Source organism: Brienomyrus brachyistius, chromosome 1 (assembly GCF_023856365.1).
Source record: "Brienomyrus brachyistius isolate T26 chromosome 1, BBRACH_0.4, whole genome shotgun sequence".
Lineage (NCBI taxonomy): Eukaryota > Metazoa > Chordata > Actinopteri > Osteoglossiformes > Mormyridae > Brienomyrus > Brienomyrus brachyistius.
The window spans coordinates 9,837,892-9,853,509 of NC_064533.1; the positions used below are offsets into that span (position 1 = coordinate 9,837,892).

General features: G+C 49.4%; 1 protein-coding gene across 1 annotated transcript; it reads left to right on the forward strand.

Annotated features, from left to right (window-relative positions):
* The first annotated feature begins 159 nt into the window (after positions 1 to 159).
* creld2 (cysteine-rich with EGF-like domains 2) lies at positions 160 to 4,280 on the forward strand. Its single transcript, XM_049005985.1, has 10 exons — positions 160 to 507; positions 759 to 841; positions 1,622 to 1,732; positions 1,927 to 2,018; positions 2,117 to 2,293; positions 2,372 to 2,470; positions 2,575 to 2,658; positions 3,541 to 3,636; positions 3,721 to 3,861; positions 3,966 to 4,280. The coding sequence occupies exons 1-10, from the start codon at positions 376 to 378 to the stop codon at positions 4,067 to 4,069; spliced, it is 1,119 nt and encodes a 372-aa protein (XP_048861942.1). The 5' UTR covers positions 160 to 375; the 3' UTR covers positions 4,070 to 4,280.
* Positions 4,281 to 15,618: the final 11,338 nt, after the last annotated feature.

Consider the following 15,618-nt stretch of genomic DNA (forward strand, 5'->3'; position numbering starts at 1 on the left):
TTGGGGACTCCTTAGTAGAAATGGACTTCAGACACAAAACTCACTGCGTCGAAACCGGCGCGTCTCACACCGTCACGCCTGGCTGTGGTCGTTTAGCTCGCGCGTGTCGCCATCTCATTGGCTGCTATCTTGACGGACGGGCGTTGATAGCCAATCAGTTAAAGCCACAAGTGTAACCGGAATCTCTGAATGAGTGTTTTTTCCCTGTGAAGCCGGGTGTAAATATGAATTTGAAAAGTAGCGTGCCGCTCGTTAAGACTCTACATCTGGTGACAGCTGTGATGTGCTGACCAAGGGTCAGGGGCACGGGCCGACTGTTTGATATGATTATTAACTCATCATTTGCTGGGTTGCGTTGTGCATTTTTAAGGGAAGATGCAATCCATAGCATCATTTGTGGCTCTGCTCACTGCGGTCATGTTTGCTCTGCACATTGGATGCACTGACGCAGCCAAACTGAAAGATTCCTGCTCAACTTGCAGACAGATCACTGACAACTTCAGTAAGGTAAGGTTGCACTGCGGTGCCCGTTCTTATGTTTGTGTCTGATAAATTCAGTTTCCATCCATATAAATGGTTCAGAATTCGTTATTTTTGGCCGTGGGAGTCTTTCCTCCCGTTTCATCTAGGAGACGTAAGAGCCAATTTCCTGTGATAGGTACAGCATCCTAACCTGAACCACATACAACACCCTCTACTAACACATCTTATTGTCCGTGTGTGTGGTGTGGTGTGCTGTATGTGTGTGTCATTGTCAGGAGTTTGACAGAACAGCGAAGAAGAACTTTGGTGGAGGGAACACAGCCTGGGAAGAGAGAAAACTGTCAAAATATGAGACCAGGTGAGGCAGAGAATTTTGTACACGAGTCATTTGTGATTTGGTGATTGTGAACAAGCTAAACTTTCAGACTAAAATGTAGAACTACACCTTATGACCCTCAGACATTTCTGTATCTATTCAGATGCTGAGATTTTAGCAGGAACAAATGTACCATAAAGATAATTCAGTTCTACACAGCTGAGGAAGGTGACGTGTTTCATCTTTCTAGATGTTTCTGTTGAGTGATTTCGGGTGTGAGTAGTAGGACTTTTTCCAACCTTCCCACCACTTGTCTAGAGCAGGTTTCCCCAATTAAAGTGCCGGTTGGGCCAGTTTGCCACACAGTTCACAGAATTCAATTACTCTTACTAAACCCGGCAATTGGCTGATTAAGGTCTTTTGAGCAGGAAAATCTGCGTACAGTGCTACAGACTGGACCAGAACTGGGGAACCCTACTCTAGAAACTGTCTTGTTCTGTCAGCTGGCCTCAGACTAACCCTAAAGGATTGTTGACCTTGTTTTTTCATATACATCACATATACATTTATTTAGCAGGTACTTTTATATAAAGCAATATATGTTTTTGAGAAAGCAGGGTTAGACAATCTCTGGAGCAATTGGGGCTTAAGGGCCTCGTTCAGGGGCCCATCTGTGAAATCATTCTGCCAACTCTGGGATTTAACCTGGTGACCATCTGATCAGGGTTACAGATTCCTGCCTCACACACTGCCCACATTCCCCTACACTGCCCACATCTGCAAGCCCATCCACTTCGTGTGCTTCGTGTTGTCTCTCCGCAGCGAGATCCGCCTTGTGGAAATCCTGGAGAACGTCTGCGACAGCAGCAGCTTCGAGTGCAACCAGATGGTGGAGGAGCACGAGGAGCAATTTGAGACCTGGTGGTTCAAGAGGTGAGGAGAGGAGAGCCCATCTCATACTGTACGCAGTAGTGCTTCACCCTGTTCTGTAACGTGCCTCTGAAGTTTCCTTTTTCCCTTTTGACTTGATCTCCTCATGACTTCCTTATTGATTTTAAGGTATAAAGGATATTTTTATGGCTGGTAAAATGTGGTACCTGGTTAACTTCTTCATCTTTGGATTGCAGAAAAACAAAGCACCCGGATCTTTTTAAATGGTTCTGCATCGATACCATCAAAGTTTGCTGTCCAAAAGGAACCTTTGGTCCAGACTGCAATGGTAAGGCCTGTCCAGGATCTCCGCCGTCGCCGTGGTCGATGGCAGCCACATGTGCCGTTACCGTTTCACCCGTGGGCACCCACCCGTTTCTCCGACAGCCTGTGTGGGAGGTTCTGAGAGACCATGCCATGGCAACGGGGCCTGCAGCGGAGACGGAACCAGGGCTGGTCACGGCCAGTGCAGCTGTAGCCATGGATATGAGGGAGAGTTTTGCCTGGACTGCATCGCTGGGTTCTTTAATGAGGAACGCAACGACACTCATTCCATCTGCACAGGTAAACGCCTTCTGACAGGCCACGAAAGGCTGTGAAGAAGCACTGGCTTGGTTAACGGGGCCTTTTCCTGTCCTGAAGAGTGTCACGTTTCCTGCAAGACGTGCACTGGCTCCACCAATCGGGAGTGCGACGACTGTAAGCCTGGCTGGGAGAAGGACCAGGAGGGCACCTGTAACGGTGAGAAGGCCATGGAATGTAATTAGAAGTTTCTTGGAGGTTCCATCATCTCGGAGAGCCAAGCCTTTTCAGCTGATGACCTAGGGCTCTTGGCTTTGGTACAGATATGGATGAGTGTTCAGGGGAATCTCCACCTTGCAAAGAGGACCAGTACTGCCTGAACACAGAGGGCTCATTTTCCTGTAAAGGTATGATTTCTCCATCAAGAGTCTTATCATGGTTTTCCTGGACCAGACTTCTGGTTATCAGGCTAGCAGGTACCTTGCTAGTGACTTAACCTTTCTCAAGTAATAAAGGTTAAAATCTCAGGTATAAAAGCACAGTATGACTACTGCCTCATTTAGATATATAAAGTAGCATCTTATCAAGCTGGTCCGGCTTTTCCTCTTTCAGAGCTACCTTCAGCAGCTCTGATAGGCCAGGCCCCTGGAGACATGTCGATTGTGTAACCAAATGCATGTTCTGCAGTCCATATCATTCAGAGTAAATTTTCAAATACAGATTACGTATACTTTTACTTAAACAAAAATGTTCTGAGCGCAGAAGTAGCTAGAGGAGGCAGGAACAAGCAATCGGGTGTCTTGGTCCCGCCTCCTTTAGTTGCTTGGACCCACCTCCTCTACAATGTGATTGGTTCTCTTTTTGAACCAATCATTTTTCCTTCTGCCCTCAGCATTTTGTCTGACACCCCCAGGAGCCAACATTTTTTTACTTTAGATGTAGAAAGTATAATGCTTTTTCATTGTAGGTCATTTTAATATGAATCTAAATATTTTAATTGGCCAGATGCATCTGGAAAATCCTACAAGTCTTTCACCACAGACTCATTGAAACAGCTGGGGAATATTTGACTGCTTAAAGTGCCCACAGAAGCACAGGATTAGGTAGAATTACATTACGTTTGCGATGAAATCAATTCAGCCCCTTGTGAAAGTTAATTGCTGAGATACTTTGCTGGGAGCAGAATCAGTGTCTGGCTGTTTCTGAGTCCTAAAACAAATCATGCCCTTCCTCCACCCTCCTAACTCTTTTGGCTCCGCCTACCTGAAACCCTTACCCATGTGACCAAGCCTGTGACAAGCCGTGCTTGGGCTGCAGAGGGGCGGGGCCTGAGTACTGCCTGGCCTGTGCAGATGGGTACAGGGACGAAGAAGGAGTATGTGCAGGTGAGTGGCCCGAACCCAGGTGTTATTTGAAAAGAAGCTGCTGGTTATTTTAGTGCTAGCAGCCTGATTCTGTTCCCCGGTCAGATATCAACGAGTGCGAGTTGCCCGAGTCAGCGTGTCCTGGGGAGCATCGCGAGTGTGTCAACATGGCAGGCAGTTTCAGGTGCATCTGCACCAGCGGCTTCCAGGACCAGGGTGGCGCGTGTGTCGAGGCGGCGTCCTTGGGTGAGTGACCGTGCCATGTGATGCCGTAAATCGGCCAACCTTGTGTGTCTACGATGACATCATTTGCTGTTGGGTTGTTTTTTTTTTGTTTGTTTTTGCCCCAGCAGAGGGCAGCCAGGATGAGTCCGATTCTGGACCCTCTGACATTTCTGAATCCACCGAACCTCCTCGAGAGTCGAAGCTTCCAGAGGAGCGGGAGGACCTGTGAGCCTGGCATGTGGAGCTGCCAAGGACCCGGGGAGGGCCCAGCCCTCCCAGACGTCACCGCAGAGCACTCCACCAGTCCCACACATCTTGGCACTTGGATGTCCCATGTGCTGTACCCCAAGTACCGGCTTCTGGATATGAGGTGGCGGACTTAACTCTGGGGTGCACTTATTTTTGTAAAAGTTGATGTAATTAAAGTGGAACTGAGAAAAGTCTGACTTTGTTTTATTATTGAAAGATATTTTACAGTTGATGGATGTCCCTACACTCAACAGATGTTCCCTGAGTTCCATGTCTTCATGAAAGCTCTTATGATTGGTCAAACTGGGCAGCATAATGAGTTCCAATATCCATCCATCCATTTGCTTATCCTACTGGATCACGGGGGGTCCGGAGCCTATCCCGGAAGCAATGGGCATGAGGCAGGGAACAACCCAGGATGGGGGGGCCAGCCCATCGCAGGGCACACTCGCACACCATTCACTCTCACATGCATTCCTACAGTCAATTAAGCAAGTCCAATTAGCCTCAGTATGTTTTTGGACTGTAGGGGGAAACCAGACCCAGCGCGATGACATGGGGAGAACATGCAAACTCCACACACATGTGACCCAGGCGGAGACTCGAACCCGGGTCCCAGAGGCGTGAGGCAACAGTGCTAACCACTGCACCACCATGCTGCCCCCAAGTTCCAATATACTGGTGTTTAAAGGCTTGTCTAATGAAAACAATTATTATGGCCACACGATGGCGCCAAAACACCGTAAGTGTGACAGTGAGATACAGTCCATGTTCATTACTTGTAAAAGGAGTAGTTGTACTAGAGAACTGGATAGGAGTGAAATACGAGCCAAAGTGCTGATGGCGTGTCTCCATGAGCTGTGTGGGCGGCTCTCCCGGGGTCACCACACCCTGGCCCGGGGTCACCATGGCTTCAGAAGCTTTCAGATTTCCCAGTACAATGATCCCTGGAAAAGTGAAGGGGAAATCACAGCCACACCGTTTCCAACAGTCCACATCTGGATTTATTTGCACATGTAGTTTTCACAGACACAAAAATGCCAGCCCAGTAAACATCAGAATCTTGGAGCTCTTGCGCTTATCATCCCCTCCCATCCAGGCCATATAAGCATCCAAGTCGGTAAATCTATAGGGACAGAATATATTCAGGTGGATTCCTGTAGGATGACAATCACAGCCTTCACTTAAATCCTGGATGCACAGCTCCAAAGCACAATGCACACAATCTGCATAAATCTAGAGTTTTTCATGATTAACATACTTAATGGGCAGTGGTGGCTTAATGGTTAGGGAAGCACACTCGTAATTGAAAGGTTCGAATCCCCGACCAGCAGGGCACCACTGAGGTACCCTGAGTAATGTACCGCCCCAAGCACTGCTCCCCGGGCGCTGAATTAGCTGCCCCCTGCTATGTCACATATGGGTTAAATGCAGAGAACACATTTCATTGTCGTGTCCTGTGGTGTGTCAACAATGACAATTAATCACTATATTCTAAAATAAAAAATTCTATATTGCCAAAAGTATTGCGACATCCTTCCAAATCATTGAGTTCAGGTGATCCAATCACTCCCATGGGCATAAAGGTGTATAAAATCAAGCATCTAGGCTTGCAGACCGCTTCTACGAACATTCATCCTCAGTGACATTCACTGTGTTGCTCCAAGATGATCCCGTTGGGGGAGGGGGGCAGTCTGTGCGGCAAAGCAGGGACTCCCCATGGGTCTCAAAACATGTTTTTCTTCCGGAAAGTGCCAGAAGCATGGGCAGCTTTGTGTGGCTCCAGCAGGCATTGAAAATGGTGCAGATGTTGCTTTGGTGCCCCTTTGATCTCCAAGAGACTTGTCTGTTCTGGACTCGCCCTCATTTCATGCATAAATGAGCACGTCTTTGATGTGGATGTGACTTTCGAACTGTAACGTCGTGGGTGCAGCCTTCAATCTGCCACCCTGCACAGGCCAGCGTGGAGAACAGACTCATTGATGGACTTTGGCTTTGACCTTAATCACAGCTTACACCTGGCTTTTAGCAAGCAAGCACACACTTTTTTTTTCAATAATGCTAACATGCTGTGTGGGTGGGCAGGGCAACCAGTTGATCCAGGACCCCCACCCCCCAGAGGTTTTTTTTCTCCCTACTTGGGAGTTTTTGGTTCCTCTCCTCCCTTGTCATCTAACTTTCTTTCTTTCATTTCTTTGTCTTCCATTTTCCCCATTTCTGTATTATTCTGTCTTAATGATGTTGTAATGTATCACACACTCATGTAAAGCACCTTGGGGTGACTCCATTTTGAAAGGCGCTATATGAAAATAAATTGAATTGAGCTGAATGTTCCGCACACATAAGAACATAAGAAGTTTACAAACGAGAGGAGGTCATTCGGCCTATCAAGCTCATTTGGGGAGAACTTAACTAATAGCTCAGAGTTTTAGCTTGTGCTACACTAGCAGGAAGACTATTCCATACTCTAACTACACGCTGTGTAAAGAAGTACTTCCTCAAATTCATTTTAAAATGTTCTCCTTCTAATTTCCACCTATGGCCACAAGTTCTAGTATTTAAACTTATATTGAAATAGATATTTGGCTGAACAGCATCCCGACCTGTTAGAATCTTATACACCTGGATCATGTCCCCCTTAGTCTCGAGACTAAACAGATTCAGCTCAGCTAACCTCTACTTATAAGACACCTCTGTCTACTTCCTCTGTGTAGCAACATACTGATCTGCCCCCCAAGCCCCACCCTGTCTCCCCCCCCCCGCCGTCACCAGTGACATACACGATCACACTCACCCCGCACAGCGGTCGTGGATTCCACCGATAATCTCCCACAGGTGTGTCAACACCAATGACGAATCGAGATGGGAACGAAAAATTGATCTGAAGGTGAAGCCTGAAAATGTAGAAAATCTGTGACATGATCTTACTGTGAGCTACTGTCAGGATGCCTGTCAGCAACCACAAGGAGTCGAACGTCCAGCAGGGCCGTCACCAGAAATAAGCTGCTTTTCATGAGACTCATTCCAAAATGACAAATCTGAATCAAGCATCTCCTCTGCAATCAGTGTCATTTCATTTCCAGGGCGATATTAATTCCTGCAGTTCGGTTTATCTGGAGCAGAAACCTTGTGAGGATCAAAGGTAAATCTGTTCCTATTGAAAGATCAGGGAAGCGCTGCAGATTCATGGCGTCCTGAGCACCTGGAGCCAGTGGCATTTCTAGACCATTTTAACTAGGGGGGGGGGGGGGCAAACTGGGGCCAGTTGTTCTGTTGGGGGGGGGGGCAGATGCATTTGACCTTAATGTCCTCCAAGTATTACTTACACTAGATTGGCAGCATTAAGAAGCAAAAGACAGTTTTGGAAATCGATGTTATGCAATGCTTGGCAGTCACAGTTTTTACAAACATGTAACTGAGTCTGATTTCTTGCTTGGTCTGTCTTTCTTCCACAAGCTTGAATATTTTTCACCAGCTGAAGCAGCTCGACCACCCAGCGCTCCCATGATAATGTGCCCACAAATATATATGTAAGTAACAGTGATAATAATACATTTATATCGGACACAAGTAGCATACATATTTAGGGGGGCCATGGGGAGGGGGGCATGCATGTTAGGGGTTGCTGGCCCCTCTTCCCCCAGAAGCGCTCCTACCTGGAGCAGAGGACATCTTTCCATTGCACTTTGAAATGACTTTATGTTTGGTAAAGATCACACAGAAGGCAGCCTGGCTTTGTCTCTAATTTCCAGCTAAAGCTGAGGTGTTCATCCACCATGTAACAGTAATATATATATATATATATGTGTGTGTGTGTGTGTGTGTGTGTGTGTGAGTGTGTGTGTGTGTGTGTGTGTGTGTGTGTGAGTGGGTATACCTATCCTTATGGGGACACAATGTCCCCATAATGTAATACATATCCGTTTTTTTCCCTTATGGGGGTCGGTTTCAGGTCCCCATAAGGGAAAACTCAATTTTATAAAAATCGGTGACTGCTATGAAAAAACTAAAAATGCTAAAACTCTTGTATTTTGCTTTGTTACTTATGGTTATGCTTAGGGCAGGGTGGGGGTTAAGGTTGTCATAGTTAGCATTAGCATTTTTCCCATAGAAGTGAATGAGTGGGCCCCATAAGGATAGGTATACCCTACGTGTGTGTGTGTGTGTGTGTGTGTGTGTGTGTGTGTGTGTGTGTGTGCGTGTGGAATTATATTGTGGGGACCAATGTAATGTAGTCTTTAATTATGGTTAAGGTTAAGGTTAGGGTTAGGGTTAGGGTTAGGGTTAGGGTTAAGGTCATCATGCTGGGATTACAATGCAGAAATGAATATAAATGAATGGATAGTCCCCAAAAAGATATAATTACAATGCTCTGTGCATGTGTGTGTCTGTGTGTGTATGAAGCAGAAGCCTGTGCAGATTCTGATGACTACACAGCTGAGTCCCACCCGGATCAGGCCATGCTGGGTCAGCGATGCTTCCTGGCAGGTTCTGACAGGTCAGCAGTTTGGGCTGTACATCAGTTGTCCAGGCTGTTGACAGCCGACGCTGCCTCCTGTGGGCCTCATTCACGAGCGGCGGGCCGAGAATCTGTCACGGATTCCCATTCACGCACTTCTCAGCTTTGGCAGAAGCTTTAGTTTGGCAGTGAATCGCCGGCCGCAGCCCCCACTGCTGGCCTGGACCCTCTGCTCTCGGATCACGAAGACTGAGAAATGGGTCAGAACACCACAAAACACACCGGGAAACACACCTGGGCTGCTCTTTGGTCCGGGATCCTTTCACCAGGGTGATGAATTTGGGACACAGGCTCACTGTGACAGCGCTCACAGCTTTGTTCTCACTTTCCACCAGGTGGCGCAGTCGCAACAAGAAAATGCAGACACCAGATGGGAAAAATCCACAGCCTACCCTGAACAGAGCTGCAGACAGCACCCTTGTCTGATTAGGAGTGTATGTGATTACCATACATGGACATATAAAGCATGTTTAATCCCTAATGGTAAAGCCTGTTGTACCCCACGCCTGTGCCGTCTATAAGGAAGCTGGATGGGCATCGCTGGCCCACCAGGGTATGTGTCCAGTGGTACACAAGTGGGTACCCAGATCCAGGAAAGTATCTGCAGCCATCCCCAGCCTGGCATGTGGGGCGGGACCAACAAGCTGCATGCATGGAGGTCGGACCAATACACTGTACATGTTGGTGAGGACAACATATTGCTTGGAAGAGGGTGGGGGGACCAAATTCCGATGTGTATGGGAGTGGATCTAACACACTACATTTATGGGGCGGAGCCTGCATGGTGTGTGTATGGGAGTGGATCTAACACACTACATTTATGGGGCGGAGCCTGCATGGTGTGTGTATGGGAGTGGGGCCAACGCTACATTTATGGGGCGGAGCCTACATGGTGTGTGTATGGGGGTGGGGCCAACACTACATTTATGGGGCGGAGCCTACATGGTGTGTGTATGGGGATGGGGCCAACGCTACATTTATGGGGCGGAGCCTGCATGGTGTGTGTATGAAGGTGGGGCCAAGACACTACATTTATGAGGCGGAGCCTGCATGGTGTGTGTATGAGGGTGGGGCCAAGACACTACATTTATGAGGCGGAGCCTGCATGGTGTGTGTATGAGGGTGGGGCCAAGACACTACATTTATGAGGCGGATCCTGCATGGTGTGTGTATGGGGGTGGGGCCAAGACACTACATTTATGAGGCGGAGCCTGCATGGTGTGTGTATGAGGGTGGGGCCAAGACACTACATTTATGAGGCGGATCATGCATGGTGTGTGTATGGGGGTGGGGCCAAGACAGTACATTTATGGGGCGGAGCCTGCATTTTGTGTGTATGGAGGCGGGGCCAAGACAGTACATTTATGGGGCGGAGCCTGCATTTTGTGTGTATGGAGGCGGGGCCAACTCACTGCCAGTATGGGGATGCGCCAAAATGCTGCATGTATAGGGGCAGAAAAACAAGCAAGGAGGGGGTGACCTTTTGATGGAAGCTTCAAAATAACTTGCTAATTGGCCTCTTATGAAAGGAATAATTGGAATGTCAAATATTTTGCTTTCCTAGGCGCCACCTTCAGGCCGCTGCCTCCACGGTGGGGCCCTGCAGGGAGAGAACTCACCCCGCCTCCACGGTGGGGCCCTGCAGGGAGAGAACTCACCCCGCCTCCACGGTGGGGCCCTGCAGGGAGAGAACTCACCCCGCCTCCACGAGTGGCAGTGTCTTCCTCTCCACCTGCTTTGAGAGCAGCATGAATGAAGCTCCCAGCCATTCAACCTCTTGCTGAAAGCGGCTCCGGAGCAAGGCGCAGATCGAGGCTTTTCAGTGCTGCCAGTTCCCCAGCCCACGCTCATCCTGTGGCGGAGCAGGCGGCGCGGGCGGTGTGGGCGGCGCGGGGCTCTGCGTCTGGATGCCACGCGGTCCGCCTGCTCGCACCCACACACGTGCGGCTCAAGGCCGAGGAAGCAGAGTAAGCTCCTATTAAAAGCCACTGCTATGCAACAAATGATAGCCAATCAGATCAGGCCGGCTCGAACCCAGGGCCAAAGGGATGGGTTGTGACAGTAATGAGCCCAGGAGTTCATAATGAGAACCATAGTGACAGATCCAGCAGACGTAGCGCAGGGTTTTTTATTTGTATTCAGTTCAGCTGAAATGATAGAAAACAGCAGGGGGGGGCAAGGGGGGGCTCCTTCTGTCTATTGCACATTCCCACCAAGCTGACATGCTTTTACATCATCCTGGATGGCCAGCATGCCCTCAAATAGACAGCTAGCAATCTCCGAATGGAGGGGGGGGGGGAGCGGGAAGGGAGGGATGGAGAGAGGGATAGAGGATGGAGAGAGATGGAGGAAGGAGAGAGAGGGATGAGAGAGAGAAGGAGGGAAAAGGGGGAGGGTGTGAGAGAAAGGCTGAGGCGGTTTGTTTTGAAAGGGAACACGGCCCTTGGAGAGCCTAACTGGGAGCAGATGAGGGTTTGTGCCACACACAGAGCACGGTCAGTGCCCGCTGCCCAAACAAGCACCTCTCTGTGGCGGCTGGCGTCACCGCGCTCGCCGGCACACACTGGGACATTGTGATGGGGGCCCGGGGAGTTGTGTGGGGGGGGGGGGGGGTACCCAGTTTCCACACGTTACTCCAGACCTGCTCCCAGGGAAACAAAAACACAAGTTACATCCCGTAGTGGCCAGCTCGCCTGTTTCCATGGCTACCAGGTCACTCGCAGTAGGAAACACGGCCGGTTGGTCCTGCCATCTAGAGAATGAGCACAGTGTACGTTTTGTGGGACGACCTTTTATGCTTTGTGTGGTATAGCTCCCCTCCCCCCCACCTGGGCCGGTCAAACAGGGACACTGTCCTTCTCAGAAAAGCCCCAGCTGTGTTGGTGGGTTTACATCCCGGCTTGCTGTTGCTGGAGCTGAATTTTGCGGTGTGTGTAATTACTGACCAGGTTCACCATCAGTTGGTAGTTGAAGTGATTGTGTTCGAAGGCTCTTTGCCCTGATGCTGGATCCTTGAACAAAGGGCAGAAGGTCAGGAGCTCATACTGCAACTGAAGGAGTATTAGAAGTTAGAAGAAGATCAGGTGCTCATGGTGCAGTGTGAGCAGAAGGTCAGGTCTTCATGGTGCAGTGAGAGCAGAAGGTCATGACTCCATGGTGCAGTGAGGACAGGCAGAAGGTCAGGTCTTCATGGTGCAGTGAGTGCAGAAGGTCAAGTCTTCACGATGCAGCAAGAGCAGACGGTCAAGTCATCATAGTACAGTGAGAGCAGAACGACAGGTTTCCAAGGTGCAATGAGAGTAGAAGGTCAGGTCCTAATGCTACAGTGTGAGCTGGGTCAGGTCCTCATGGCGCAGTGAGAGCAGAAGGTCAAGTCCTCGTGATGAAGTGAAAGCAGAACATCAGGTCCCCATGGTGCAGTGAGAGTAGAGGGTCAGGTCCTGATGGTGCAGTGTGAGCTGGGTCAAGTGCTCAGGGTGCAGTGAGAGCAGAACATCAGGTCCCCATGGTGCAGTGAGAGTAGAAGGTCAGGTCCTCATCTTGTCAGGTCAGCTTGAAGACTAATCTGCCATGATGTTCCTGTTGACGTGACTACACCATCTCAGTATTGCAGAACTCTCATAAAAACAATATACTCTGGATTTCCTTTACCTGGTTGGTGAACAAATGCAGGATGGCTAGAGAGAAAATCAACATATGACCAGCGGTATAGAGTGGCGTTCCCCGTCTTCCCAGGTGGTGGTGACTGGCTGGTGATGCTGTGTGGCATTGATTTGTTTTCTGGAAACATTCTGTACAAGGACAGTGGCTGAACAGACCACACACATCTGGCGGCCGAGTCACATTAATAACACAGAGGCTTTTATAAATAACTGCAGCATCCAGCAGTAGCCAGTCAGCCAGGTGTCTCCTGTCACATCACTGTCACATGTCACCCTGTCGTTCTCTGTACATTAACCCTTCGTCACTCAGTCCCCGATCCCCAGTGCTGGGCATTGCCTCCCCTCCCAGCCCGCCAGCCCCTAACCCTTAACCCCCCAGTCCCACTTGCACACCTGACTGCTCTCTCTGGACACGACGGCTTTCAGATGTGCTATGTGGAGACGGTGACAAGTCTAGGTGTCGTTCTTGCTCCGCCTTAGAAGGTTGCATTATAAATTCATTTCAGAATTTTCAGCAGGAGTTTCAGCGGGGTGGGGGGGGGGGGGGGTGGGCAGCTGCTGTCAGCGTCTCCATGCTGCAGAGAGCGGTTCTTTCGGGCCGTGAGTTCAGGAAGCTCATGCATATTTCATGGGGTATGCGCTGCGTCAGGCTGGTGTCATGGGGGACAGATGAGGAGAGTGGGGGGGATGGAGTGGGACGGGTGAGGAGGGGGTGGTGTACGGGGTGGCGGCAGGAGATGGAGCTGGGAGGGTGAGGGGGCGGAGTGTGTGGGACAGGGGCTCGGGATGGGACTGCTGCCTGTCAGGACAGGGATGGAGGGAACCTGCAGGAGCAGAAACAGGAGCACAGATCACACACAACCAGAAGAATAATGCTCTGAACTGGAGTTTTACCAGAAGACAGAGGGAGCTGATGATGGGATCTGGGAGATGATGGGAGCATGAGGGGATGAGGAGAGAGGGAGTAGGAAAGATGCAGCGGAAGACTGGGCAGAGTGACGTCCCCCCCCCCCCCCCCCACGGCCAGGAGGCACGGTAGCACCATGCAGGACCCCTGCTGCCTGTTCCCACAAAAAGAGCCAGAGCCCAAGAGTGAGGCGGCCCCACTCGCTGTGAGGGCCCCCGACCTACAGACCACCTGCAGCCTCCATGGTCACATGACTGAATAAGCAGCTCAGAGACCCCCAGTGTAGGACAGAGCTTTCAGTGATGCATCTTTCGGGGGGTGGGGGCAAGGGTTGCTGATGGCCCTTCCTGTCGTAGAGTCTGCTGTATCGGCATACGTGAGCATGTCAGCCTGCTGTCTCCAGCTCGATCTGCGTTCACTTAATCTGTCACATGTGAGTGACACCTGCAGGTCTGACATGCACTTGCACCAGGGCCCTGATTTGCTCCTCATTGGTTAAAGGCCAAGGGGTGGGGGTTATGGGGTGCACTAGAAAGCTATATACCCCTAATGACCCAATCTTAAGTCTCTCTTTCTCTCTGGAGCCACTGCTTGCTTGTACCAGCCCCTCCCCCCCAACTCTCCCTAGATGCCCCATATCCCCCAAGGTGGCCCGGATGACGGTCGCAGGCTTGCCATGCGCATGCTTGCGCCCCACGCAGGCCGTTCCCGCTCGCTCGCTCCCCGCAGCCTTCGCTTCCTCTCCTGCATTAAATAATTAAGCATTTCCGAGCAGTCCAGCAGGCGAATAGACACACAGTTTTATTTAGATCAGAGGGAACAGCGCATGCTAATGACTCACGCTTACAGAGTTACGGCGGAGAGCGCACCATGGCGATGACTAATGCCCAGGCCCAGGCAGCAGGGATGATGATAGCCTTCTCCAGGCTCCAATTCCCAGCCAGTCCTATTTGTGCCATCATATGTACCTGATACACCGATCAGCCAAAACATTAAAACCACTGACAGGTGAAGTGAAAATCACTGGTTATCTGGTGACAATGCTTGAAGCGGGTGTGCTGGATGCAGGAATAACGGGGAAGCGTTAGGATGTGAGCAATTCTGATAAGGGCCAATTTGTGACAGCTAGATGACTGGATCTGAGCATCTTGTGGGGTGTTCCCGGTATTCAGTGGTCAGTAACTACCAAAAGTAGTCCATCGATGGGGTCCAGGGCACCCAAAGCTCATTGATGCACGTGGGTAGCAAAGACTAGCCCATCTGGTCAGATGAGAGTGTCCATGCTGATCCCTGTCCACCACCAAAAGCACCTACACTGGGCACCTGCACGTCAGAACTGGACCATGGAGCAATGGAAGAAGGTAGCCGGGTCTGGTCTGTCATGTTTTCTCTTACATCATACAGAAGGCTGGGTGTCTGTGAGTTGTTTACCTGAGGAAGAGATGGCAACAGAACGCACTATGAGAAGAAGGCAAGATGGGCAATGTTCTGCTGAGAAGCCTTGAGATGTCCTTTTGACGCGCATAACCTACCTAAACATTGTTATGGACTAAGTACACCCCTTTGTAGCAATGGCATTCCCTGATGGCAGTGGTTGTTTTCAGCGGGATAATATGTCCTGCCACACTGCAAAAATTGTTCAGGAATACTTTGATGAACGTGAAAAATAGGTGTTGACTTGGCCTTCAAATTCCCCAGGTCTCAATCTGATTGGACATCTAAGGGATGTGCTGGACAAATAAGTCTGATCGATGAAGGCCCCATCTCACGACTAACAGAACTTAAAGGATCTGCTGCTAACGTCTTAATGCCAGATACTTCAGGACAGAGCAGTTTTGGTGGCAGTTTTACTGTCATGACTGATCAGTGTATATAAAATATATCGTATGTTATATGGCTGACAACAACATAATAATAATTAAGGCTCATAATGTCCTTATTCAGGGTTTATAATTTCCTCATCTACAATCAGGATTCATAATCTTGTCATCCGTCATCCGTAATCGGTAATCAAGGTTCATAATCTCTTCACCTGTAATGAGGGTTCGTAGTCTCCTCATCCGTAATAAGGGTTCATAATCTCCTGATTCATAATCAGGGTTCATAATCTCCTGATTCATAATCAGGGTTCATAATCTCCTGATTCATAATCAGGGTTCATAATCTCTTCATCCGTAATCAGTGTTCATAATCTCCTGATCCATAATCAGGGTTCAAAATCTCACTATCCATAATTTGGGTTTACAATCTCTTTGTTTATAATTATCGTCTACAATGCCTTTCTATCCACAAATCAACTGGTATTTACAAACACGTGAACATTCAAAAACTCCTTCTTTAGCATGGACTACCTACAGAAGCTTATCCAGCTGTGACCTGCAGATGATCTGTAGCCATGCAGCATTGTCACTGCAAACGGGGTTCTGCAGGAGAGCCCTAGC